The 22,702-nt window shown below is 60.2% G+C and overlaps 3 protein-coding genes across 4 annotated transcripts; 1 reads left to right on the forward strand and 2 right to left on the reverse strand.

Moving 5' to 3' along the window:
• Positions 1-2,865: 2,865 nt before the first annotated feature.
• Positions 2,866-11,948, reverse strand: MTHFD2 (methylenetetrahydrofolate dehydrogenase (NADP+ dependent) 2, methenyltetrahydrofolate cyclohydrolase). 2 transcript variants are annotated; one of them, XM_082298343.1, is made up of 8 exons: positions 11,843-11,948; positions 9,630-9,814; positions 8,774-8,896; positions 7,777-7,929; positions 7,005-7,112; positions 6,494-6,586; positions 4,519-4,644; positions 2,866-3,706 (listed from the first exon to the last, which is right to left on the reverse strand). In XM_082298343.1, exons 1-8 carry the CDS (start codon positions 11,926-11,928, stop codon positions 3,567-3,569), a joined length of 1,014 nt encoding a protein of 337 aa, XP_082154469.1. In that variant the 5' UTR covers positions 11,929-11,948; the 3' UTR covers positions 2,866-3,566. The 2 variants fall into 2 exon arrangements, with proteins under 2 accessions (XP_082154469.1, XP_082154470.1); XM_082298344.1 differs by lacking the exons at positions 6,494-6,586; positions 7,005-7,112.
• A 2,048-nt stretch (positions 11,949-13,996) lies between these two features.
• MOB1A (MOB kinase activator 1A) lies at positions 13,997-19,468 on the forward strand. The gene is made up of 6 exons (XM_082298204.1): positions 13,997-14,336; positions 14,966-15,132; positions 15,907-16,000; positions 17,990-18,123; positions 18,202-18,365; positions 18,853-19,468. Exons 1-6 carry the CDS (start codon positions 14,323-14,325, stop codon positions 18,928-18,930), a joined length of 651 nt encoding a protein of 216 aa, XP_082154330.1. The 5' UTR covers positions 13,997-14,322; the 3' UTR covers positions 18,931-19,468.
• A 77-nt stretch (positions 19,469-19,545) lies between these two features.
• On the reverse strand, positions 19,546-21,441 carry BOLA3 (bolA family member 3). The gene is made up of 4 exons (XM_082298205.1): positions 21,375-21,441; positions 20,593-20,716; positions 20,339-20,427; positions 19,546-19,680 (listed from the first exon to the last, which is right to left on the reverse strand). Exons 1-4 carry the CDS (start codon positions 21,402-21,404, stop codon positions 19,615-19,617), a joined length of 309 nt encoding a protein of 102 aa, XP_082154331.1. The 5' UTR covers positions 21,405-21,441; the 3' UTR covers positions 19,546-19,614.
• Positions 21,442-22,702: the final 1,261 nt, after the last annotated feature.

Consider the following 22,702-nt stretch of genomic DNA (forward strand, 5'->3'; position numbering starts at 1 on the left):
AGAAGAAGGCTCCTGGGATGAGGAGAAGGCAGCTGGGATGGGGATGAAGAGGAGGAGGCGGCTCCTGGGATAGGGATGAAGAGGAGGAGGCTCCTGGGATGAGGAGAAGGCAGCTGGATGGGGAGGAGGAGGAGGAGGAAGCACGGCAGGATGGAGAGGAGCCGGTGCCCGGGGAGGGAAGGGACGGAGGAGGAGCAGCTCAGGGTGTTTTGCCACTTGAGGGCAACAAAGGGCGACAACAGCCGGGCCCTGGAGAGAGAGAGTGGGCAGGGAATGGGAATGGTTTCTGCAGGGGATGGGAATGGTTTCTGAGGGAATCAGGAACGGTTTCTGCAGGGAATGGTTCCTGAGAGAATGGGGGAATGGTTTCTGAGAGAATCAGGAATGGTTCCTGCAGGGGATAGGAATGGTTCCTGAGGGGATGGGAATGGTTTCTGAGGGAATCAGGAATGGTTCCTGAGGGGATGGGAATGGTTCCTGCAGGGAATGGTTCCTGAGGGAATTGGGAATGGTTTCTGCAGGGGATGGGAATGGTTTCTGAGAGAATCAGGAATGGTTCCTGAGGGGATGGGAATGGTTTCTGAGGGAATCAGGAATGGTTCCTGAGGGGATGGGAATGGTTTCTGAGGGAATCAGGAACGGTTTCTGATGGAACCCAGGGTGGATTCCGCAGGGAAATGGGAACGGTGGCTGCAGCAAAGCCGTTCAGTTGCCCATCCCCACATTCTCCCCGCTCCCTCTCCCCGGCTCGGGAACAGCCCCATCCCTCCCTCCAGCCCTCCTCTCCCAGCAGGAATCCCGGGATCCTCTCGCTCTGCTGCCCAGCCCGTGCCGGGGGCTCCACTCCCACTCCAGCTCCTCGCTCCCGGTCATTCCCACCTGGCTCAGCAGCAGTGGGAGCAGGAGGGGAGAGCAGCCCCTGCCCCCTGCGCTGCCAGGCTCGTCCAGCAGCTCCCTCCCCCTGTCCAGCGGCATTTTGGGGTCCACAGGGGGCTCTTCCCAACCGGGAAAGGAAGGGAAGGGAGCAGGTCGGGACTCAGGCAGGCTCCCACCACTTTTTTTCCAGCAGTGCCGAGGCTTTAAAGGATTTTTGTCCACCCACGGCCCAGGCCCAGCCGTGGTTTAGAAACCCTGGTCCGAGCACCCCTCACACCCAGCTCTTTTTCTCATTTTGCCTGGATGAATCCTTCATATTTTTTTTTTCTTCCCTCTATTCCCAACCGCCCAGAGGCCCCAGACTCTTCCCGTGAGCAGAACCGACCTGCCCGACACTCACACCAGCAGCACTGGGGTTCTTCTGGGACACCAGTCACACACTGGGACACCAGTTAAACACCAACTGGGACACCAGGTAAACACTGCAACTGGGACACCAGTCACACACTGGGACACCAGTTAAACACTGCAACTGGGACATGTCACACCCCACGACTGGGACACCAGTCACACACTGCAGCTAGGACACCAGTTAAACACCGACTGCGATATGTCACACACCACAACTGGGACACCAGTCCCACACTGGGACACCAATCACACACTGGGACACCAGTTCAACACCAACTGGGACACCAGTCCCACACTGACTGGGACATCAATCACACAGTGGGACACCAGTCACATACTGGGACACCAGTCCCATACTGGCACACCAGTCCCACACATACTGGGACTCCAGTCCCACAGCGTGCCCGTTCCGCCCCCTGGCACGGACAGCTCCCTGTAAATACTCAGATCCGACACACATTGGAGGCAGTTTCCTATTTAGAGCAGATTTTTGTTCTGGTTCAGGTGCAGCTCCTGGGGACACGTGGTGAGAGCGATGACCCAGCCTTGCCCTGGCACGGTTAAACCCTGCCAGGAGCACCCCGAACTCGAGGGCACCGTGTCTCCTTCTGTAGCTTTCTGTAGCCACCCCGTGGTAGCTGAGCGCGGTCCAGGTCGGCTTTCGCATTTGCATCGAGCAGGTTTCATTCGCTGTCTCCAGCAGCTCTTGCTTCCCAGGCTGGGTGGGCTCTGGGAGCTGGGCTGTAGGGCAGAGCTGAAGCCACTCCAGGCTGCTTTTTGGGCTCAGTTTGTCCCTTTCTGGCGAGGTTTCCCATGAGGGTTTGGGGTTTTTTTGTACAAGCAAAGCGCAGCAGTCTCAGCTCGGCCGCCTCCAGCACGGCACCACTTGAACCATTTTGTATTTCTCGGTGATACAACCCAATAAAAACCTCGTTTCCATGACTCCCAGCTCTCTGTGTCTTTCTGAAGCAGATCCAGGAATCCCAACTTTCCCTCCCCACGGGATTTTGGCAGGAGAGGGTCAACACTAGGGGTGGCAGCACCAGCGGCACCTCCACCCCTTTTAGAACCCTAAAAATGAGGAAAAAACCTCCAAGATCATCAAGTCTGGCATGAAAACAAAGCTCTCCTGCTCTGGGAAAGGTGGGAACAGTCATTCCAGGGACGGGAGAGTCCAAGATTCACCTCACTGCCCTCGGATAATCCTGCAGGGATGTTTTTCCCGAGGTTCATGTTCACAGGATAATCAAAGCTTACAAACAAACTCCTTTACCCTCACCCAGATTTAGCTGGAATCACTCAGGAAGCTGGACAGGCTTTGGCCAGGCAGGAAAGGATGAGATTTGTCCTCTTTCCAGCCCAGGTGGAGCAGTTTTGTCTCTCTGGGTGGGAGCCAGACCCTGCCCTGCTCAGCAAGGGACAAGAGGCAGCTCCCAAAGGCTGGGCAAACAAAACCTCTGCTCCTTTCCAGGACTGAAACCATTGCTCAGCAATAATTCCAGGGCACAAAGATGATTTATCTTTTGTCTTCTCACACTTTATTTAGCCAGCCCACACTACTCACTAAGCACTCACACTTTACAACACAGTGCAGGACACCTCCCCCAGGCCCTGTGCGGGCACCAACCGCCCCCCTCCCTCCCCCAAGTGTTCTTTGGTTAGGAAAAAAAGGCTTTTAAAAAAATTCACCACGCAAAGAGCAAAAAAAACCCCAGCCCAGCTGCACACTAGAACTTGTTACACCAGCCCTGCCCCTGCCAGGGCCTGCTCAGGCCCAGGACACAAATATGGCTTCAATTCTTCAACTGGTTTTTTTTCTTCAAGTAATTCTTCTACAGAAGAGCTTAAACTAAACATCCAGCACGGAGGAGGAACTCAGGAACGCCAGGAGCTGGGATTGTGAGAACAGAACCATCGAGGCCATCGCTGCGCATCCCACGGGATTGCTGGGATTCCCGACATCCCGAGCAGGAGCGGGGCTGCCTCGGAAGGAGTGTGGATACTCCCAGCTCTGCACGAGCTTCCAATAAATACCTGTGACCTCCGGGCAGGGAAAGAGCCCCGCATGCCAGACAATAAATAAAAATATTGCATTTTCTATCGGCCTGTTCAGGAGTCAGTCTGGAATGTTGAAAGGCAGAGGCCCTCCTTAGGCCCAGCTCTGAGGGGCCCTCGTTAGGCCCAGCTCTGAGGGGCCCTCGTTAGGCCCAGCTCTGAGGGGCCCTCGTTAGGCCCAGCTCTGAGGGGCCCTCGTTAGGCCCAGCTCTGAGGGGCCCTCGTTAGGCAGGGAGAGCCTCGAGCTCTTTGGGTTTCAGCAGCTTCTTGGCAGCGATGATGGTGTTTTTCATCAGCATGGCCACGGTCATGGGCCCCACGCCGCCAGGCACCGGCGTGATGTAACTCGCCTTCTTCCTCACCCCTGAGGGGAAAAACGCAGCTTAAGGGCAAGGCAAGGCTTTCCAGCCTAAAGCCACGCAGGTCCTGGCAGGATTAACGCTTTAGGAACAGGGTCCAGGTGTTTATTCCCTGTTGGCTAAGGGGGCATGGCCCAGTCTGTCCTGCATAGGTGTGAAAGCGGCTTAACTGCGAAGGCTGAGGTGGGGAAAAGCACCGAGCCAGGCCTAAAAGCACAAGGGTCCAAAAGAGCAAAATGCCGGGCCCAGAAGCACAAAGGTCTGAAAGCACAAAAAAGCTGGGCCCAAAAGTGCCAAAAAGTCAGGCCTAAAAGCACGAAAAGCCAGGCCTGGGAGCCACAAAAAGCTGGGCCTAACAGCACCAAGCCAGGCCTAAAAGCACAAAGATCTGAAAGCGCCAGAAAGCTGGGCTTGAAAGCACCAAGGCCTAAAAGCACCAAAAGCCAGGCCTAGAAGGACCAGAAAGCCAGGTCCAAAAGCGCCAAAAAGCCAGGCCTAGAAGCATCAAAATCCGGGCCTAGAAGCACTAAGGCTTGAAAGCACCAAGGCCTAAAAGCACCAAAAAGCTGGGCCTGAAAGCACTAAGGCTTGAAAGCACTACAAGCCAGGCCTAAAAGCTGATTTCCAGCACAAAAACGCCAAACCCAAGAGCAGAGTTCAGAGCCCCAAGTGTGGAGGCTCCTCTGGAGCACCCCATGGACTATCCCGGGATACGCCCCAGGACGCGGATGCACGGGAAGAACTGAGCTCAGCCTCCGTCCAGGCCTCTGCCCCTCTCCCCAGCCCCCTCAGAAGCTGATCCAGAGCCTTCCCCTACCTTCAAAATCCACGTCCCCAACCAGCCTGGGCTTGGCAGTGACGGGATCCTGCACCCTCGTGATCCCCACGTCGATCACGGCGGCTCCTTCCTTGATCATGTCGGCTGTGATCAGGTTGGGGATGCCTGGAAAAGCACAACCACCCTGCTCAGCGGTGCCCTGATCCCCCTCATCCCACGTTCCCAGCATGTTCCAACCCACCTGTGCCTTCCTGCCTCCGTAAACAATGGGATTCAAGAATCTTATGGGGTTTTTTCCCCAACCTAAACCATCCTAAGAAATGCGATCCTACCTCCAGAGGCACAACTGGAGTTCACTGCAGGTGTTTCCAATTGCAAGAGGGGAAGTTTAGGTGGGATTTTTGGAAGGAATCTTTCCCTGGGAGGGTGGGAGGCCCTGGGCAGAGCAGCTGTGGCTGCCCCGGGAGCCCTGCAAGTATCCAAGGCCAGGCTTGGAAACCCTGATGTGGTGGAAAGGATGATCCTTAAGGTCCTTGCAGCCTGAACTGCTCTGTGATTTCTGTTTTCTGCCGGAGCTGCTCCCTGATAACCTCAGGGCACAGAGCAGGAACCCTCCCCCCGGGAGCTCTGGCAAAGCAGGCAGCACCACACCCCCCTCCACGGGGAAACCTTCCAACATTTCAGCTCCGGGGCTCTTCGGTGCCCATTTTCCAGCTGCCCCGAGGCACGAGGAGCTGGGGCAGTGCCCGAACCCATCCCAGCCGGGCACGGCTCTGGCTGTGCCAGGGAGGGCTGGCAGCAACTCCCTGGGGCTCACCCAGCCTGTGAGGGTGGGGTGAGCATCTGCTTCTGGCAGATATCGGGGGATCCCCTCCCAGCCCGCCTTTATCTCCCTCTGCTCCGCTCATGCTTCCCCCGTCATTCCCACCCCGAGCCTCCCCCACCACTCCTCAGCCTTCCAGCACCTCCTTTCCAACCAACCTTTCCTCTCCTCCCTCCCCACAGGCTCCCCCCAACTTCTGCTGCCAAAAGGGGCCCCCAAACCAGCTCAGCTGCTGTGCCAGGCTGAGCCTGGAGCAGCGCCCGGCTCCGAGGGGATCCTGGTGCCCTGCAGGTGCCTCGGGAGCAGAAGCCACTTTTTGGGATCTTTTATTTCCCCTCCTCCCCACACAAACCCAGGCCCGATGGACAACAGAGGCTGTTGTTGTCCAGCTGCGTGGCAGGGCAGGCACAAAGGGTGTCAGGGACACCAGGCTGGGGGCGGGCACTGCTGGGTTCTGCAGGGCTCCATCCTTGGCTCCTCAGCATCCTCACCAAGGACCTGGGCTCAGGAGCGGGAGGAGCACTGGGTGTGCTGGTGACGCTGAGCTGGGAGCAGCTCTGGGCTGCCTGGAGGGCAGAGAGGCCCTCAGAGAGACCTGGGCAGGGCAGGGAGGGACAATCCCCAAACCTGTGGAGTTTAACCAGGGAAGGGCCGGATTCTGCCCCGGGGATGGGCACCCCTGGCTGGGTGGGTGGGCTCTGTGTGACAGGGACAGAGCCAGGGAATGGCCAGAGCTGGGCCAGGGAGGGTCAGGCTGGATTTTGGGAAAGGTTCTTCCCCCAGAGGGTGCCGGGTACAGCCCCGAGGCTGCTCCAGGAGCATTTGGACAGCGCTGCCAGGGATGCCCAGGGTGGGATGATTTTGGGGTGTGAGTGCAGGGCCAGGGGTTGGGTCAGGGATCCCAGTGGGTCCCTCCCACCCAAACACATTCCCTGATTCTCCATTCCCTGATTCTCCATTCCTGCTGAGGATGGCATCAGCTGCTCCCTGCCAGGTGCTGCTTCCCACTCCAAAGGCAGAGCCCCAAACCGGGAACACCAAAAACGCGGCTCCGCCACAGGAGAACCCAGCTCCAAGAGCCCCTCGCCTGCCGCCCCGAGAGCCCAGACCCTCCCAGAGGTCTGCCAGAGGACATTCCACGCCCAGCATTCCCAGCAGGATCACCCTGAGCCCTGCTGGGGCCCCCCTCACCTGCGGCTGCCACCACGATGTCCGCACGGATCGTGTGCTGCTTCAGCTGCTCCTTGGGCGTGTAGCGGTGCGAGATCGTCACCGTGGCGTCACCTGCGGTGACAAGGGCCAGGGACTCACACACAGCACCCAAACCCAGCCAGCATCTTCCCGTTCAAGGCCAGCCCTGAGTCCATCAGGAACGTCAGGGAACGGCCCCTGGAGGGAGAGGGAGGGATTTGGGGTGGAACGGGGCAAGGAACTGCTGAAGGGTGCTCAGGGGGGACCTCCTGGCTCTCCACAGGATGACAGGAGAGGGCAGCCAGGGCAGGGTCAGAACAAGATAAAAAAGCCTCGAGCTGTGCCAGGGGAAGTTTGGGTTGGATATCGGGAAAAAATTTATCATGGAAAGGTTGTAAAGCACTGGAAGAGACTGTCCAGGGAAATGGTGGACCAAGGAGCAGCTGGGAGCACTTTAGGAGGCAAAAGAGGAGAGCTGTGAGGTTCCTCCCTGAGGCCACCCCGCTCCTACCTCCGGGCCGCTCGTGGCTGCCGTCGGTGTGGAGCAGCATCGCGATCGGCATCCCCACGTTCTTGGACCTGCCTGCCACCACCACGTTCCTGCCCAGCGTTGGGATTCCTGCAGGGGACAAATCACAGAATCACAGCCTGTCCTGAGCTGGGAAGAACCCACTGGGATCCCTGACCCAACCCCTGGCCCTGCACTCACACCCCAAAATCATCCCACCCTGGGCATCCCTGGCAGCGCTGTCCAAACACTCCTGGAGCAGCCTCGGGGCTGTACCCAGCACCCTCTGGGGGAAGAACCTTTCCCAAAATCCAGCCTGACCCTCCCTGGCCCAGCTCTGGCTGTTCCCTGGCTCTGTCCCTGTCACACAGAGCCCACCCACCCAGCCAGGGGTGCCCATCCCCGGGGCGGAATCCGGCCCTTCCCTGGTTAAACTCCACAGGTTTGGGGATTGTCCCTCCCTGCCCTGCCCAGGTCTCTCTGAGGGCCTCTCTGCCCTCCGGGCAGCCCAGAGCTGCTCCCAGCTCAGCGTTACCAGCACACCCAGTGCTCCTCCCGCTCCTGAGCCCAGGTCCTTGGTGAGGATGCTGAGGAGCCCAGGGCCGAGCATGGAGCCCTGCAGAACCCAGCAGGTGCCACCGCAGTCCCTGACACCCTTTGTGCTGACCCACGAGCTCCCCCATCACACAACGAACCTCTCCAGCTGGGAACCCTTAAAGCCGAGCTGGAATTATGCTGGGAATCAGCCAAATGCTGCAGCAGCAGCAGCTCCCACCTGTTCTCTTGATGATCTCCCAGACACCCCAGGGCGTGGCAGGAAGCATGGAGTACTGGTCCAGGCACATGCGGCCCACGTTGATCACGTGGAAGCCGTCAACGTCCTTGTCCGGGCTCACGGCGTTGCAGACCTTGCGCTCGTCGATGTGCTCTGCGAGGGGGCAGCGAGCGCTCAGGGAGCAGCCCTGAGCCTGGGCTGTGCTGCCAGCCACGCTCGGCAGCTCTGGCCCTGAGCTGCAGCTGGGACCCCAAGTCCTGGGATGGAGCTGTGACCCCAAACTGGAGCTCTGACCCCAGGTCCTGAGCTGCAATTGGGACCCCAAACTGGAGCTCTGACCCTGAGCTGGAACTGGGACCCCAAGTCCTGGGATGGAGCTGTGACCCCAAACTGGAGCTCTGACCCCGAGCCCTGAGCTGGAATTGGGACCCCAAACTGGAGCTCTGACCCTGAGCCCTGAGCTGGAATTGGGACCCCAAACTGGAGCTCTGACCCCGAGCCCTGAGCTGCAATTGCAACCTTGAGCCCTGAGCTGGAATTGTGACCCTGAGCCAGAGTTATAATCCCGAGCTTTGACCCCAAGTCTTGAGCTGGAACTGTGACCCCGAGCCCCAGGCTGGAATTGCGACCCTGAGCTGGAATTTTGATCCCAAGCCCTGACCCAGAGCCCTGTCAGAGCTCTGGGGGCCTGAAGCTGCCCAGCACTCCCAGTTGCACGCTGCCAGCTCCCAGCACGGGGCACTGGAAGCGCTCTACAACCACAGCCCTGCTCACACCGAGGGTATTTTTAGGCAGCCCCAAGGCCACCGCCCGGCTCGGGAAGTTGATACTCCCAGCACAGGAATAGATTCCCTGACCCCCAGGGACTGAACTGCTGCAGGCAGCTGGTGCTGAGGAGCAGGATCAGGGCAGGATCCCCCCCGTGCTGCCCCACACCACTCAGGGCAATCCTTGGAAGCTTTGTGGGAATGGAGGAGGAGGGAATTGAGCCGCTCACCAGGCAGGGGAAGCTGCACCAGCAGCCCGTCCACGGCTGCGTCGTTGTTGAGTTTTCCAATCAAATCCAGCAGCTCCTCCTCGGTGATGGAAGCCGGCCTGAGGATGGTCTCGCTGCTGATCCCTGGAATCGCCGAAGCCACGGCGTCAGTGAGGCACAAAAGGGCGACTTCCCCGGATTTCGTGGATTTAAGCTGGCCTGGCTCGGTGCCTGGCCAAAGCTGGGCGGTGCCCGCTGAGGATGGCAGGGTTTGTGCAGCTTCCAGGCTGGAGAAGCCTTCACAGGTGTTGGGATTTGGTGTTGAGGACAATTATATGGGGCTGGTGGCCTGGGAAAGGGTGTTTGGGACCTTCCCAGGGCAGGGAGAAACCCAAGCAAAGCGTCCTACCGTGAAAACAAAACCACACAGCCTGAGAGCCCCCTGGACACACTAAAAAAGGGATGTTTGCCTAAAAATCTCAGCTCCAAAAGCAGCAGAACCTGAGTTAAAATGACACCAATTATTGCCCCAACCCCGAGCAGGACCTTGGATTGTGAGATGGGCAGGAGTCAGAGGGCAGCGAGGCTGCTGAACAGGGGCTGTGTCGCAGGCAGCCGAGGAAAGGAGGCCAAAAATCCCCTCCTGTGCCTTCTCCAGCTCTGGGAAAGCTGAAAAACCCCAACCACAGAGCTTGGGTTGCCCTGAAGGAAGCCAACGGATCACATTTATCCACCACACCCCGGTCCAACCGGGCAGCCACGAGAAGCCAAACTCCAGGGGAAGGCGAAAGGGTGGGTGGATGCATCCCAAAAACCTTCCAGCATCGAGGATTCCCAACCAACCTGCACTTTTTTGGGACAGGAACACCAGACTTACCCACGTCAGCCGCCGCCTTGGTTTTGTTGAGGACGTAGGAGTGGCTGGCCGGGTTCTCCCCCACCAGCACCACGCTCAGGTGGGGCCTCCTGTTCCCCGCCGCCACCCACTGCTGCACCTCGTGCCGCGCTTCCTGCCGGATCTGCCGGGCCAGCTTCCGCCCCGAGATCACCACGGCGTCCCCCCTGCACCAGGGAAAGCGTCACCACAGCCTCAGGGCCACCAGCTCCCAGCCAGGGCAGGATGGAGCAGGAAAACCGGGAGGAAAAGGCTCCTTCCCTCGAGCTCTGCGGGGGCCTTTGGCACCTCCGTGCTGCTTCACCTCAAGCAGCGCCTTTCAGGCTCGTTTACAGCTTCAAAGCTGGGGCCAAAATCAGAATATCCCGAGCTGGAAGGGACCCAGAGGGATCATCCATCCTGGCACTACATCCCAAAATCCCACCCTGGCCATCCCTGGCAGTGCCAGGATCCTGGAGCTCCTGGAGCTCTGGCAGCCTCCAGGCCATGCCCATTCCCTGGGCAGCCTGGGCAGTGCCCAGCAGCCTCTGGGGGAGGAAAATCCCAAAAACCCAGCCTAAATCCCCCTGACCACGAGGTCACTTTTTTCCCCAAGAAAAAATAAGGAATACTGTTCTCTTTTCTCCATGGGTATCACTCGTGTGGGGCACGTTTCGAGCTGGGGTACTCTGTGTTCCAATCTTTAGGGAGGCCGTGCCCTGGGAAGGCACAGCAGCTTCCCTACAGAGGGCTGGCACCAGGCACAGCCGACTCCAGAGCAGTTTCTCCAGGTCTGTTCAGTGATCCTGGCAGGAGCAGCACAGGAGGCTCCGAGGGCTGTTCCCACTGATCCTCATCCCCCACAGATTCCTCAGCAAGGCCGTGGGGCCACCCAGCACAGCCCTTCTCCCCCATCCCCTGCTGCATCATCACCACCACAGTTGGCTCTCCAGGCTGCTGGAGTTGAACTGGGAGTACTGGTTTTCCACCCTGACAGACTCCAAGGTCTGTCTGGAGCAGAGAGGGGACGCTGAGCCCTTCGAGCCCTGTCCAAGCAGCTCCTTGCACTGATTTCCAGGCCAAACAGGGACTGGGAATATCCAGTCACATTCCAGGCTGCAGTGAGCTGAGAGGCCACAGCTGCTGATCCCACAGGTGGGGTTTTGGGGTGTCTGTGCAGGGCCAGGGGCTGGACCAATGACCCCAGTGGGTCCCTTCCCACTCTGGACATTCTATGATTTAAGCCTGGCCTTGCTGCAAGGTCTCATGCCCAGCACTTGTTGGCCTGATTCTCCTCACCTCCAAGCAAGAGCAGGCAGATGCTCCCCACAGCATTCCTGGGGCCTTCCCAAATTGCTGGAACCTGCCCATTTCTGGAGCAATTCCCAGCCAAACTGCATCACAACTCCAAAACCTACTCCACCTGCCCCAGGAATCCAGAGACAGCTGACCCACAGCGCAGTTTCCAACCCTCCCTGCTCCACCCCAGCCAAGCTCGATTGCTGCACTTTCTCCTCAAAAATGCATCAGCTGCCTCTGGATGCATCTTCTCCTACCCGGATCCTGCATTCAGTCCAACAGCGCTCTTTTCTGACCTTCTCTAGCTACAATCCCGAGCTCCAGGGACAGCTGGAATGATGGAAAACCACCCCGAGGACTGCTCCAAAACTCACCGGGACCTTCCCCCGAGACTGGGCTGCTCCCAGGGAGAGGGAGAAGCACCAGAGCCTCTCAGGCGGGCAAAGAATGAGCTCAGAACCCCGTTTGGAGCAGGGTGGGATGCTCGGGGGTCTCTGCCTGGAGAGTGCTCAGGGTGGTCTCTGACCGTGTGCCCCCGTGCCCAAGGAGCGCCTGGGGGTGCTCTCTGTCCCTGTCATGCTAGGGGATGATCGAGAAGCGGGGGTGGTCTCCGTCCTTCTCTGCTCCTCTCACCCCCCGGTCCCTCTGTGCCCGGGGCAGCCCCGCACTCCCACGCAAGGCGGCCGCGGGATTTCATCAGCCTGCAGCGCTCGGCGCGGCCGCTGGGGGCCCGCCCGCTCACCCCGGAGCCGTGAGGGCAAAACGGGCCGCGACCCCGGCCCGGGGGGCGACCGAACCGGCTTGGGCCGCTCCCTCCACAGCCCTCAGCGCGCCGGCACCGGGCGGAGCGGGGCGGGCGCTGCTCCCACCTCCCTCCCAACCACCCCAACACACCCTCCCGGTGTCCCGGGCCGTACCGGGCGGCGCTGAGGTGCAGGCGGCGGTCGCGGGGCTCCAGCGCGGCGCGGCTGAGGGCGCGGAGGGGCCGGAGCGCGGCGGCCATGACGGGGCGAGGACACCAGAGGCGGCAGGAGCAGCACTGAGGGAAACGCCGCTCCTGCCCTTTATATACCCCTGGTAAGCCCCGCCCCCTCCCTCGCGGCAGCCAATGGGGTCGAGCGCCAAAATTGATTCATTCGGGTTCGCACCTCCGGCACCTTCGCGGCTCCGGGGTCGCGGCAGAGCCGCTGCTCCTGAGCTGAAAACCGAATTTATGACCCGGCAGCGACCGCGGCAGCTGCAAACGGGGTAAAAAAAAATCATATAAACACCGTCAGGTTGGTTGTTTTGGGTAGTGGGTGCCGCCTCCCGCAGCGGGCACAAGTGAGCGTGGGCGAGAGGCTGGACACGACCCCAAAGGTGGCCTGGGCTGACCCCCAGCGTGGGCAGCGGCTCCGAGGGGATTCTGCCCCTCCGTTCCCACCTGCAGCGCTGCCCCCAGCCCTGGGATCCCAGCGGGAGCGCGTGGAGCTGCTGGAGAGAGTCCAGAGGAGGCCACGGAGCTGCTCCAGGGCTGGAGCCCCTCTGGAGCTGGGCTTGGAAAAGGTGGTGATCTTCGTGCTGCCCCGAGGGCGAATCCTGCAGCCGGAGGGAGAGAAGAGGGAGCCGGGGCCATCCCGTGCCTCGTGTTGGGAACGAGGATCCTGCGGCGTTTGGGGTCTCTCTCAGCTCCAGGGGGGTGCTGGGCTCTGGCAGGTCGATACCCAGCTGTTATCCGCCTCCTTTGCGGCCACCCTGTTTGCCAATAAACAGTTGTTGTTTCTTCACTTCCATCTCTGAGCATTCATTACTCGCTGCTGGAAAGGGATTATTAGAACCCTGAAGGAGATGACTCGTGCCGTTAAATTCTCCTTTCGATTGTCTCGTCCCCACCCCTGAGAGAAGCCGTTTCCAAAGGCAGCAAATTGTTCCTTCCTTTCCAATCCCCCTACCCCCGATCGTTCCCGGACAGGAGAGGCCTCAAGACCCCCCAGAACAGAGGGACGGAGACAGCCCCGGGCCATCCGTGCTCCTCGCCCTGGCTGAGGCTGGGGGGGCTCCGGCCTCCTCTCCCAGGGGGAGGGCGGGGGCTTTGGGATTTGTTGGGATCACAAGCGACTCGCTGGGAAAGCAAAGATCAGTCAAGGCATTTGATGTGATTTTTGCCAATTTTACTTTGTTTTTAACTTTGGTGGGCTGTGGATGGTGTCCGAACTCTTCCGATTTGGCTGCTGGCGGAGTTGTCCGCCCGTCCGCCCGTCCGCCCGTCCGTCCGTCCGTCCGTCCGTCCGTCCGCCCGCCCGCCCGCCCGCCCGCCCGCCCGCCCGCCCGCCCGCCCGCCCGCCAACTCCACTACTCCTCTCCCACCACCTCCGGCCGCACCCCCTTTTATAGTCCCGCCAAGCCCCGCCCCCTCTGTGTCAGCCAATGGGAGCTCTGTAACGTTTTGGGGGTGGAGTCAATCTGTCTCCGCCCTCTGTGATATCACACTGAGGGGGCGGAGCCAGGAGAAGCAAGCGGCCTGATTGGTGCGGACGGGGTTTCCCGCGCCAATTGGGCCCGGCGGCGCTGATTGGTTGGTTCGAGGTTGAGGGTGGGGCAAAGCCCGGGAACGGGCGTGGCTGACGCGTGGGGGTCCCGGCCCCAGTTCCGGGGGTACCCGGGCCCACGGGGAGGGGTCTCTGAGGGTCCCGGCCCCAGTTCCGGGGGTACCCAGGCCCACGGGGAGGAGTCTCTGAGGGTCCCGGCCCCAGTTCCGGGGGTACCCGGGCCCACGGGGAGGAGTCTCTGAGGGTCCCGGCCCCAGTTCCGGGGGTACCCGGGCCCACGGGGAGGGGTCTCTGGGGGTCCCGGCCCCAGTTTCGGGGGTACCCGGGCCCACGGGGAGGGGTCTCTGAGGGTCCCGGCCCCAGTTCCGGGGGTACCCGGGCCCACGGGGAGGGGTCTCTGGGGGTCCCGGCCCCAGTTCCGGGGGTACCCGGGCTCATTCCGAGTCCCAGCCCGCCGTGACCGGGAGGCGGGGCCACGCCTCCTTAGTGAGATTCCCCGCCCGTTCCCGAGCTCTCGCGAGAGTTGGCGGCGCGGGCGGGGCCGGTCCCGCCAGGAGCCGCCGCCGCCGCTCCCTCAGCGCAGTCCGGCCCGTTCCGCTCCGCTCCCTCCGCCCGGCCCCGCTTCCCTCAGCCCTTTCCGCTCCCTCCGCCCGGCCCCGCCTCCCTCCGCTCGCTCCCTCCGCCCTTCCCTCTCCCGCATCCCGGTCTCTCTTCCTTCCGCCCGATCCCTCAGCCCTTCCTGCTCCCGCATCGCGGCCCCGCTCCCTCAGCCCATTTCCGCTCTCCTCAGCTCTTCTCGCTCCCTCAGACCCTTCCCGTCTCCCTCATCCCGTTCCCGCTGCCCTCAGCCCGGCCCGGCCCGTCTCGCCATGAGCTTCCTCTTGTGAGTGTCGGGGCTCTGGGGAGGGTCCTGGGGGCGGCCCCGAGGGGTCCGTGGGAAGGGGCAGCGAGGGGCCGGGGGAGCGCCTGGACTTGGTCTGGGCGAGGTTGTTTGTGGGGGAAGCGTTTGGGGAGGCAGCTGGGTGCCGTGGGGAGGGGGTGTTGTAGGGATTCCCGAGGGGAGGCCTGGGCTTTGAGGAGGATTTGGGGGGGGGTCAGAGGCCTCCAGGAGCTGAGGAAGGCTCAGGAGGGCTCTTGGGGGAAGGTTTAGGAGGAATCGCAGAGTGGTTTGAGCCCTTGGAAAGGATCCTTGGGAATGTACAAGGAGGGGCTTCCTCAGCTGTGGGAAGGCTGTGACAGGACCAGAGGAAAGAGCCTCAAGTTGCACCAGGAGAGGTTTAGATTGGATTTTAGGGGAAAATTCTTCACTGCAAGGGTTGGAAAGGCTGCCCAGGCCGGCGGTGGAGTCCACATCCCTGGGAGCGCTCCAAACACGGGGGGATGTGGCACGCGGGGACAGGGGTTAGTGGCCACCGTGGGGGTGGTGCTGGACTCGATGATCTTGGGGATCTTTTCCAGCCTTACTGACTCCATGGTTCTGTGGCTAACTGGAAACGCTTTTTCTCTCATCAGTGGGAGCCGGTCTTCGAAAACATTCAAGCCAAAGAAGAACATTCCCGAGGGATCCCACCAGTATGAGCTCCTCAAACACGCCGAGGCCACGCTGGGCAGCGGCAACCTCCGGCAGGCCGTGATGCTGCCCGAGGGCGAGGACCTCAACGAGTGGATTGCCGTGAACAGTGAGTCCTCTGAGAGGGGGAAAACCCCCAAACCACGGGGTTTATCCTTAAACAAACCCCTGAATTCCCCTGGCACGCTCTGCTGGGGTGGCTGAGGTGGGATAAAAGCAGCGGAAGCAGGGCCCACGTCAGGGGGGTGTTGTGCAAGAAGGAAGAGACGGAGCAGCACCGGTGTGGTTTTGGGGTGGCTTTTGACGAGTTCAGGCTCACAGAGGGGATTTGGTTTGTGAATGGTTATTTTTGGAATTATAATATATATATATAATGTAATAAAATAATCCAGGGAGAAAACGGAGCTCTATTCCCCCCAAACTCCAGGATTGTAGAGTTTCTTCTTTGGTTTCTCTTTTCAAATCCAATTTGCTTTGAGCAGCTGCTCCCCCTGGCCTTGACCTTTGCTTCTTTCGAGGTTAGAGGGGGGGGAAAAGCAGTTTTAAGCAAGGAAGGTAGCGATTCAGGCCAGGAGGGCTCAGCCTAAGGAAGGTCTCAAATCAAACCAAATCAATCAGGCTTTTGAGGAGCCTGGAAGCTAAATCTGCTTTTCCCATGGAATGCTAACTGGAGCACGGGGTGGTAGCCAGGGGGTGAAAAATGGGCGAAGCAATCCAAATTCCTGGATGGCTGAGGTGTCTCGAAGCCGGGTGGTGTTGTAGGGAAGGGTTTGGTTTTGCCAAGGCTTTTGTGGGACGTTGGTGCTGTGACAGGAAACCTTGGGAGGTGCTGCGGCCTCTCTCTGCTCACACCTTGTCACCCTGAGGTGTTTTCCCTTGGCAGCTGTGGACTTCTTCAACCAGATCAACATGTTGTACGGAACCATCACCGAGTTCTGCACCGAGAGCAGCTGCCCTGTCATGTCTGCAGGGCCCAGGTGAGGAGGGCTGGGGGCTGTGGCCGCAGCTCCTGCCTGAGGGAACAGGGAGGTGTGTGGAGAAAGAAGCTGGAAAGAGGATGGGACGTGTCCAGGTGGAATCAAGGTGCCACGTTTTGCCCCTCCGGTGTCATTCGTGGTCACACCATCTGGGTGTGTCTTTGCCCCGTCCGTCCTGCCCTGTGTTTGGAAGGTGGTTGTTGGAAAAGGTCTTTTCTTAAATTTATACATTTTAAAGGAAATGAGAGGTCTGACTTTGCTGGGAGGGACTGGTCTTGCTGCCAGAGTCTGAGGGAATCCTGGAATGGTTTGGTTTGGAGGGGACCTTAAAGCCCATCCAGTCCCACGGGCAGGGGGCTGCTCCCAGCCCCGTCCAACCTGGCCTGGGACCCTTCCAGGGATGTGGTGGATTTTCAGGAGGCACATTTCATCAGCTCTTAATTTAACTTAATAACTTAATTTAATAATGTGGTGGAACTGCTCTGTAGGAGAAGGCTGTGGCCTCGGGGAAGGTAGAAAGAACAGAGTGAGGCCTTTTTGGGGGCACCTGGTTGGTTTTAGGCGTGAATTCCCACAGGGACACCAGGCGTTGGTTCTGCACTTGTGTGTTCTGCCAGGGCAAAGCCACAGCTGGGAATCCTCCCCGGGAGGTTGCCAAGGCTCTCGGTTTGTAAGCCCAGCACCCTGTGGGTGCCGTGGAACACCCTGCCCTGCTCTCCTGCCCCGCAGGAGCTGCGCTGCCAGTTCCTGGCTCTATTTTTGGGGCCGTTTCCTGTAACAGCTTCCTCTTCGAGTGGCACCGCTTGTTTGCGCTTGTGGTCGGCTGGGAGGCGACAGCCAAGCACGGAGGGGTTTCCTGCTTTTCAGGGACCTCGGAAAAAAAGGCCTCGGAGAAAAGGGGATCGTGGTGGTGTGGGGTGATTCCAGGCTCTGCCGTGGGATCCAGAGGCTCCAAAAGCCTTTGGCTCAGGTCGCACACACAATCACCAGGTTGGAAGAGACCTTGGAGATCACTGAGTCCAACCTAACAGCACCTCAGCTAAACCACGGTGCCACATCCAGTCCTTCTGAACACATCCAGGGACCGTGACTCCACCCCCTCCCCGGGCAGACGATCCCAGAACTTTATCACTCTTTCAGTAAAAAACCTCTTCCTGACATCCAGCCTAAACTTCCCTCGGCGCACCTCGAGACTGTGTGCTCAGTTGTTTTCCTGGAAAAAGAGACCGACCCCCAGCTGACTGCAGCCTCCTTTCAGGGAGTTGTAGAGAGTGATGAGGTCACCTCTGAGTCTCCTTTGCCCCAGGCTGAACAACCCCAGCTCCCTCAGCCGCTCCTCACAGGGCTGGTGTTCCGAGGCCTCGTGTCCAACCCTCTGGGAGAAGATCCGAATTCCTGGAGGGTGTCTGAGAGCCCCAGAGGGGAGTTCATCCAGGGAGTGGGTGACAGCCCTGGTGCTGCTGCTCTGGTCAGCTTCTGGCTCGTTTGAAGGAAATGATGATGTCAGAGGAGGCTGCCACAGAGCTGAGGTTCACTTTTAACATCCTCCCGAGGGCACCTCTGATCTCTGGGGCCAGGGATGGGATCTGATGGAGTGGCTGGAGCTGAGTCAGGGGGGTTTAGGGTGGATTTTGGGAAAGGTTCTTCCCCCAGAGGGTGCTGGGCACGGCCCCAAGGCTGCTCCAGGAGCGTTTGGACAGCGCTGCCAGGGATGCCCAGGGTGGGATTTTGGGGGGTCTGTGCAGGGCCAGGAGCTGGATTGATGATCCTGGTGGATCAGCACATTCCATGGTTCCGTGGCGTTTGAGGGTGGCCGGAGGGGTCATCACCGACCGTCAGCTTGGGCCGGGAAACCCAAACGGGCCGAGCTCTGCTCTCCTCAGCCCCGAGCGACGCAGGTGTTGCTTGTGGCACCAGGAGGGAGTCCCAGGGCCTGAAATGCTGCTTTTCCTGCGGGAGCCAGGGCTGAACCCCCACCCCACCCCACAGGTACGAGTACCACTGGGCGGACGGCACCAACATCAAGAAGCCGATCAAGTGCTCGGCGCCCAAGTACATCGATTACCTGATGACGTGGGTGCAGGACCAGCTGGATGACGAGACTCTCTTCCCCTCCAAGATCGGTGGGTGCAGCTTTATGACCCAGGCTGGCCCCTCCTGGCTGAGCCACGCCCTAATCCCTGCCTGTCCGTGCATTCCAGGCGTCCCCTTCCCCAAGAACTTCATGTCGGTGGCCAAGACCATCCTGAAGCGGCTGTTCCGGGTCTACGCCCACATCTACCACCAGCACTTCGACTCGGTGATGCGGCTGCAGGAGGAGGCTCATCTCAACACCTCCTTCAAGCACTTTATCTTCTTCGTGCAGGTGAGCCGGGAGGGGTTTCAGCTGCCCTGGTGGCTTTTAAAGGATTCGGGTTTAAAGCTCCCCCTGGGAGATAACCCCAGCTCCACCTCCCAGCCCAGCTGAGCCCTTTGTGCTGCTGGGCTTTTGTGGGGGTTTTTTTCAGGAATTGAGGCTTGAGTTGGCTGTAAGTGCTCAGATTTCCCTCTCAGGTTTTAATTATCAACCTGCAGCCAACAAAACCAGAATTGGAGGAGAATTCAGGGGGTCTGTAGCTCCAGAATCACCTTGGAAGGAGCAGCAGCAGCCCCTCTTTTCCCTCTCGGTCCTGTTCCGTGACTTGCTGCGCATCCCACCTTCAATTCTAACGTCACTCAGGTTTCGTTGCCCAGAACTGGGATTTCTCCACGAGAAGCAGGAGCGGTGGCTGTCCCAGGAGCTGGCCCAGCATCTGCAGGGTGACACTTTCTCCAGCTTCCCTCAAGTTTTGTGTCTCCTTTTCCCCCGCCAGGAATTCAACCTGATCGACCGGCGGGAGCTGGCGCCGCTGCACGAGCTGATCGAGAAGCTGGGCTCCAAGGACAGATAAAACATCCCCGGGAGGACCCTTCTGGCCGCTCCTTTTCCGCTTCTTCTTCAGCCACCTCCGCGCTTGGCTCCAGCGGCGCCGGACGGCACCGAGCGGCCTCGCCGCTGCTCTGCAGCCCCCACTGGGCTTTCCTTGCTCGAGTCCGGCCTGGGCGGAGGTGGAGCTGGTTCTGTTTCACACAGGGTGACCTTCCAGGTGCTGCCCGGCCACTTTCTGCTCCCAGAGCTCCCCTCTGGACTCCACAGCCCCACCAGGGCACGCCCAGAGCGGCTCAGCTTAATTTTGGAAGTGCTTTTTTTTTTTTTTTTTTTCTTTTTTTTTGGATAAAAGAGGTGCACTTTGGCCCAGAGCCTTAAGCTCCCCGTGGCAGCAGCAGTGGGGGGTGAGGAGGAGAAGTGCCTGGCCCCAGGGGGGGCTGTCCCTGTCCCTGGGTAGGAGGAGCAGCTCTGGGATGTCCCACGGGAGGGGGAGGTGAGGGAGGGACCCTCCTGTGTGGCAAAGGCAATAACAATAATAATAATAATAAAGTTTCTTCCTGCTCTTCTTTCAGAGGAAGAGGAGCTGCTCCTCTTTTTCCCCCTCCCACGGGGCCCCGAGTGAAAACCCAACACTGGGTGGAGCTCACATCCAGGGAGAGGCAGCCCTGGGCCCCTCCCGGAGCGTTTATTGGTGGTGCGAGCAGCCTCAGGGCTTGGGGGCCGAGGTGAAGATGCGCAGGCCGTGCATGTGCTTGATCTCCTCACTCAGGGCCTGCAAGGCAAGCACAGCTCTCAGGGCAGCTCTGGGCAAGGGGCCGCACCCTCGGGAGCACCGGAGAGTCACACGGACTCCTGGTGCTGCCACACCCCTGTGCACAAACCAAACCCTGCAGGGCTGTTGCACCAAATCCAAACTGCCCTGCGGGCCTGGGGACCCTGCACAACAGCCCAGCGATGTTCTGCCCCCAGAGGGTGCCGGGCACTGCCCGGGCTCCCCGGGAATGGGCACGGCCCCGAGGCTGCTCCAGGAGCGTTCGGACACCGCTCCCAGCGCGGGGTTCTGGGGTGTCTGTGCAGGGCTGGGAGTTGGATCGATGATCCCAGTGGGTCCCTTCCAGCTCAGCGGATGCTGTGATTCTGATTTATTTATCCCCAGGACGAGTGGGCTGTGCTGAGCCCCTCACAGTGGGGCACCCGCGGGTGTCTGTGCACACACAGCACCCAGAATTAACTGCACACTCATCGCCCCGTTACCAGGAAGGGCTGTGGTGTCTCCTCAATAACCAGGGAAGGGTTGTGCTGATGATGGGGGTGGCAAAAAAGGGCTACATTCGTTATAGGGGAAAGTGCTGCAGTCCGAGACGTCGTGGCCCTGCTCCCGTTCCCTCACACCCACTCGGTGCCCCAGGGCACCCCCGGAGCCCTCTCACCTGGTTGACCATCTGGTGCTGCTGCACCGTCCGCTTCTCCCGGAACTCCTCGGACTCGATGTGGATCTCGTACATGGCGCCGCAGCCGCCTGAGAAAGCCAAGCCCAGGCCTGAGCACAGCGAGGCACCTCCGTGCCCCCACACTCCTGACCCTCCTGGGGGTCCCCGCAGCCAAGGGAGGGCTGGAGACCGACTCGGCTCCTCTCCCGTGAAGCGCAGGGCTGGTTTGGGACCATAAAGAGCTTTTCCCGTACCTGAGATATCCACAACCTTGATGGCCGAGGCCCGGGGGAACTTCTCCCGCAGCACCCGGGCCAGGCGCGACTCCCCATCCGTGTGAGAGGCGAAGCTGCGCCAGGAGCGGCAGCGCAGCCAGAGCTGGGGGGAAAAACAGCCTTGAGAAACAGCCCGGGGGGACCCCAAATACACGCAGGGGCTGCACTCACCGGCAGGGGGAACGGCGGGAAGGGGAGGGAAGGCTGATCACCAGCACCGGTGGAAAGGAGGGGAAAACCGGGGGATAGGGGAGAAACCGGAGGATGGGGCGAGGGAAACAGGGGCTGCCTTCCATTGGCACCGAGAGGAGGCGGGAGGGGGCTACCTGTGCCTGGGGGACATTGTGAGGAGCGGAAGCACGGGGAGGGGTACTAGGAAGGGGGAAAAACCGGGAGATGGTGGGGAAACCGGGAGAAGGAGGGATGGAAACGGGAGCGGCCTTTCCCCGGCAGCGGGGCGAGGGGAGGGGGAGGCGCTTCCTCGACCCCAGCACAAGGGCTACCAAGGGGGGGGGTACGGGCGTGAGGCGGCGATGGGGCACCTTCCCCCAGAGCGGGGCCCCGGGGAGGGGTCACTTTCTGTGAGGGGGCGGTGGGGACCCTCCCCGGGCCCGGGGACTCTCACCGTGAGGGGGCGCGGGCCGCGCTGACCAGCACCGGGGGGACACAAGGGGGAGACGGGCCGGGAGGGGGGCACGGGCAGAGGGAGGGAGGGACACAGGGACAAGGACACACGGACACGGGGACTGACGGACACTCACCGGACCCCGGCCCAGCCCCGCCGCCGCCATCCCGGGGCGCGCGCCGGGGTCACCCTCGGCTCAGCCAATCAGCGCGCGGCGGGCGCAGCGGGGGCGGGGCCAGCTCTGCGCCGCCCGACCGCCCCCTGGCGGCTCGGAGGACCCTGGCGGGGACCCGACGCCCCTCTCATGGGGTCCCCTCCTGACCCCCCCAAAAGAGCCCCCTCCTGACCCCAAAAGAGCCCCCTCCTGACCCCAAAAGAGCCCCCTCCTGACCCCGCTGGGTCCCCTCTTGACCCCCCCAAAGAGCCTCATCCTGCCCCCTCAAAGGGCCCCCTCCGGACCTCCCCACAGGGTCCCCTCCTGACCCCCCCGTGCCCATAAAGAAGGTCCCATCCTGCCCCTCCCCTCCATTCCCAAATCCAGGATCCCATCCTGCAGCCCACCCCCCAAAAGGATCCCATCCGACCCCCCCATCCCACAGATGGAGCCCCGTCCTGATCCCCCCCGCCAAAAGGACCCCATGCTGCTCTCCCCCCGCCTTGCCCATACCCAGGGCCCCATCCAGCTCCCCCCAATCCCAAAGACCCCCATCCTGCCCCCCATTCCCACACCCAGAGCCCCACCCCACCCCTCTCCCCCCCAGTTCCAGCCCCATTCCAGGAGGAATTCCAGCAGAAAAGCCACGGAAGCCTCGTGTTGAGTGCAAAAAATAAATATAAAATTTATTAAAACACCCACAATATTTTAAAGATATCAGGAATAATACAGCCCACGGCCCCGCGGCCGCGCCAACTCAGAATAAAATACAAATTAAAAAAAAACCAAAACAACAACAGAACAAAAAAAAAAAAAAAAAAAAACAACAAAACCAAAACCAGGGGGGAGGGGGAGGATCCAAACTTGCAATTTTTAGGCATCCTAAAAAATAAATTTACTGAAACACTGGGGAAAAGGGGAAAAGAAAAGAAGGTTAAGGGGGGAAAAACAACACAAAGAAGGGGAAAAGAAAAAGGGAAAATTATACAAAATAAAATTATCAGCATAAATTTACGGTCCTAGAAGTATCTACAGTTTAATACACATTAATCCTATTGCCTTGAGACATGGGAAAAAAATCTACCGGTCCTCAATCCGCCCCGGAAAAAAACTTCATTTCAAGTAACCACAGTCCCGAGCCGACCAAGAAATCTTCAAGTGTGAATTTTTCGGAGCCGCCGGGACACCCCTGCGGTGTCTCCCCCCTCCACCTGCCGCCGTCCCACCTCCCCACCTCGATTATCCCAAAAAAAGCCCAACGAAAACGCCAAAACACCCGCCCTGCCTCCGACCGAATTCCCGAATCCGAG

The sequence above is a fragment of the Coloeus monedula genome (assembly GCF_965178545.1).
Source record: "Coloeus monedula genome assembly, chromosome: 28".
NCBI classification, from domain to species: Eukaryota; Metazoa; Chordata; class Aves; order Passeriformes; family Corvidae; genus Coloeus; species Coloeus monedula.

Coding starts and splice junctions, on each gene's coding strand:
- MTHFD2 (XM_082298343.1), bottom strand. CDS start 11,928: ATGGCCGCCGCGCTCCGGCCCCTCCGCGCCCTCAGCCGCGCCGCGCTG. Junction 9,815..11,842: donor CTGCACCTCAGCGCCGCCCG/GTACGGCCCGGG, acceptor TCCCTGGTGCAG/GGGGGACGCCGTGGTGATCT. Junction 7,930..8,773: donor GGTGCAGCTTCCCCTGCCTG/GTGAGCGGCTCA, acceptor GCCCCCTCGCAG/AGCACATCGACGAGCGCAAG.
- MOB1A (XM_082298204.1), top strand. Junction 18,124..18,201: donor TCTCTTCCCCTCCAAGATCG/GTGGGTGCAGCT, acceptor CGTGCATTCCAG/GCGTCCCCTTCCCCAAGAAC. Junction 18,366..18,852: donor ACTTTATCTTCTTCGTGCAG/GTGAGCCGGGAG, acceptor TTCCCCCGCCAG/GAATTCAACCTGATCGACCG.
- BOLA3 (XM_082298205.1), bottom strand. CDS start 21,404: ATGGCGGCGGCGGGGCTGGGCCGGGGTCCG. Junction 20,428..20,592: donor CAAGGTTGTGGATATCTCAG/GTACGGGAAAAG, acceptor TGGCTTTCTCAG/GCGGCTGCGGCGCCATGTAC. Junction 19,681..20,338: donor AGCACCAGATGGTCAACCAG/GTGAGAGGGCTC, acceptor CTTGCCTTGCAG/GCCCTGAGTGAGGAGATCAA.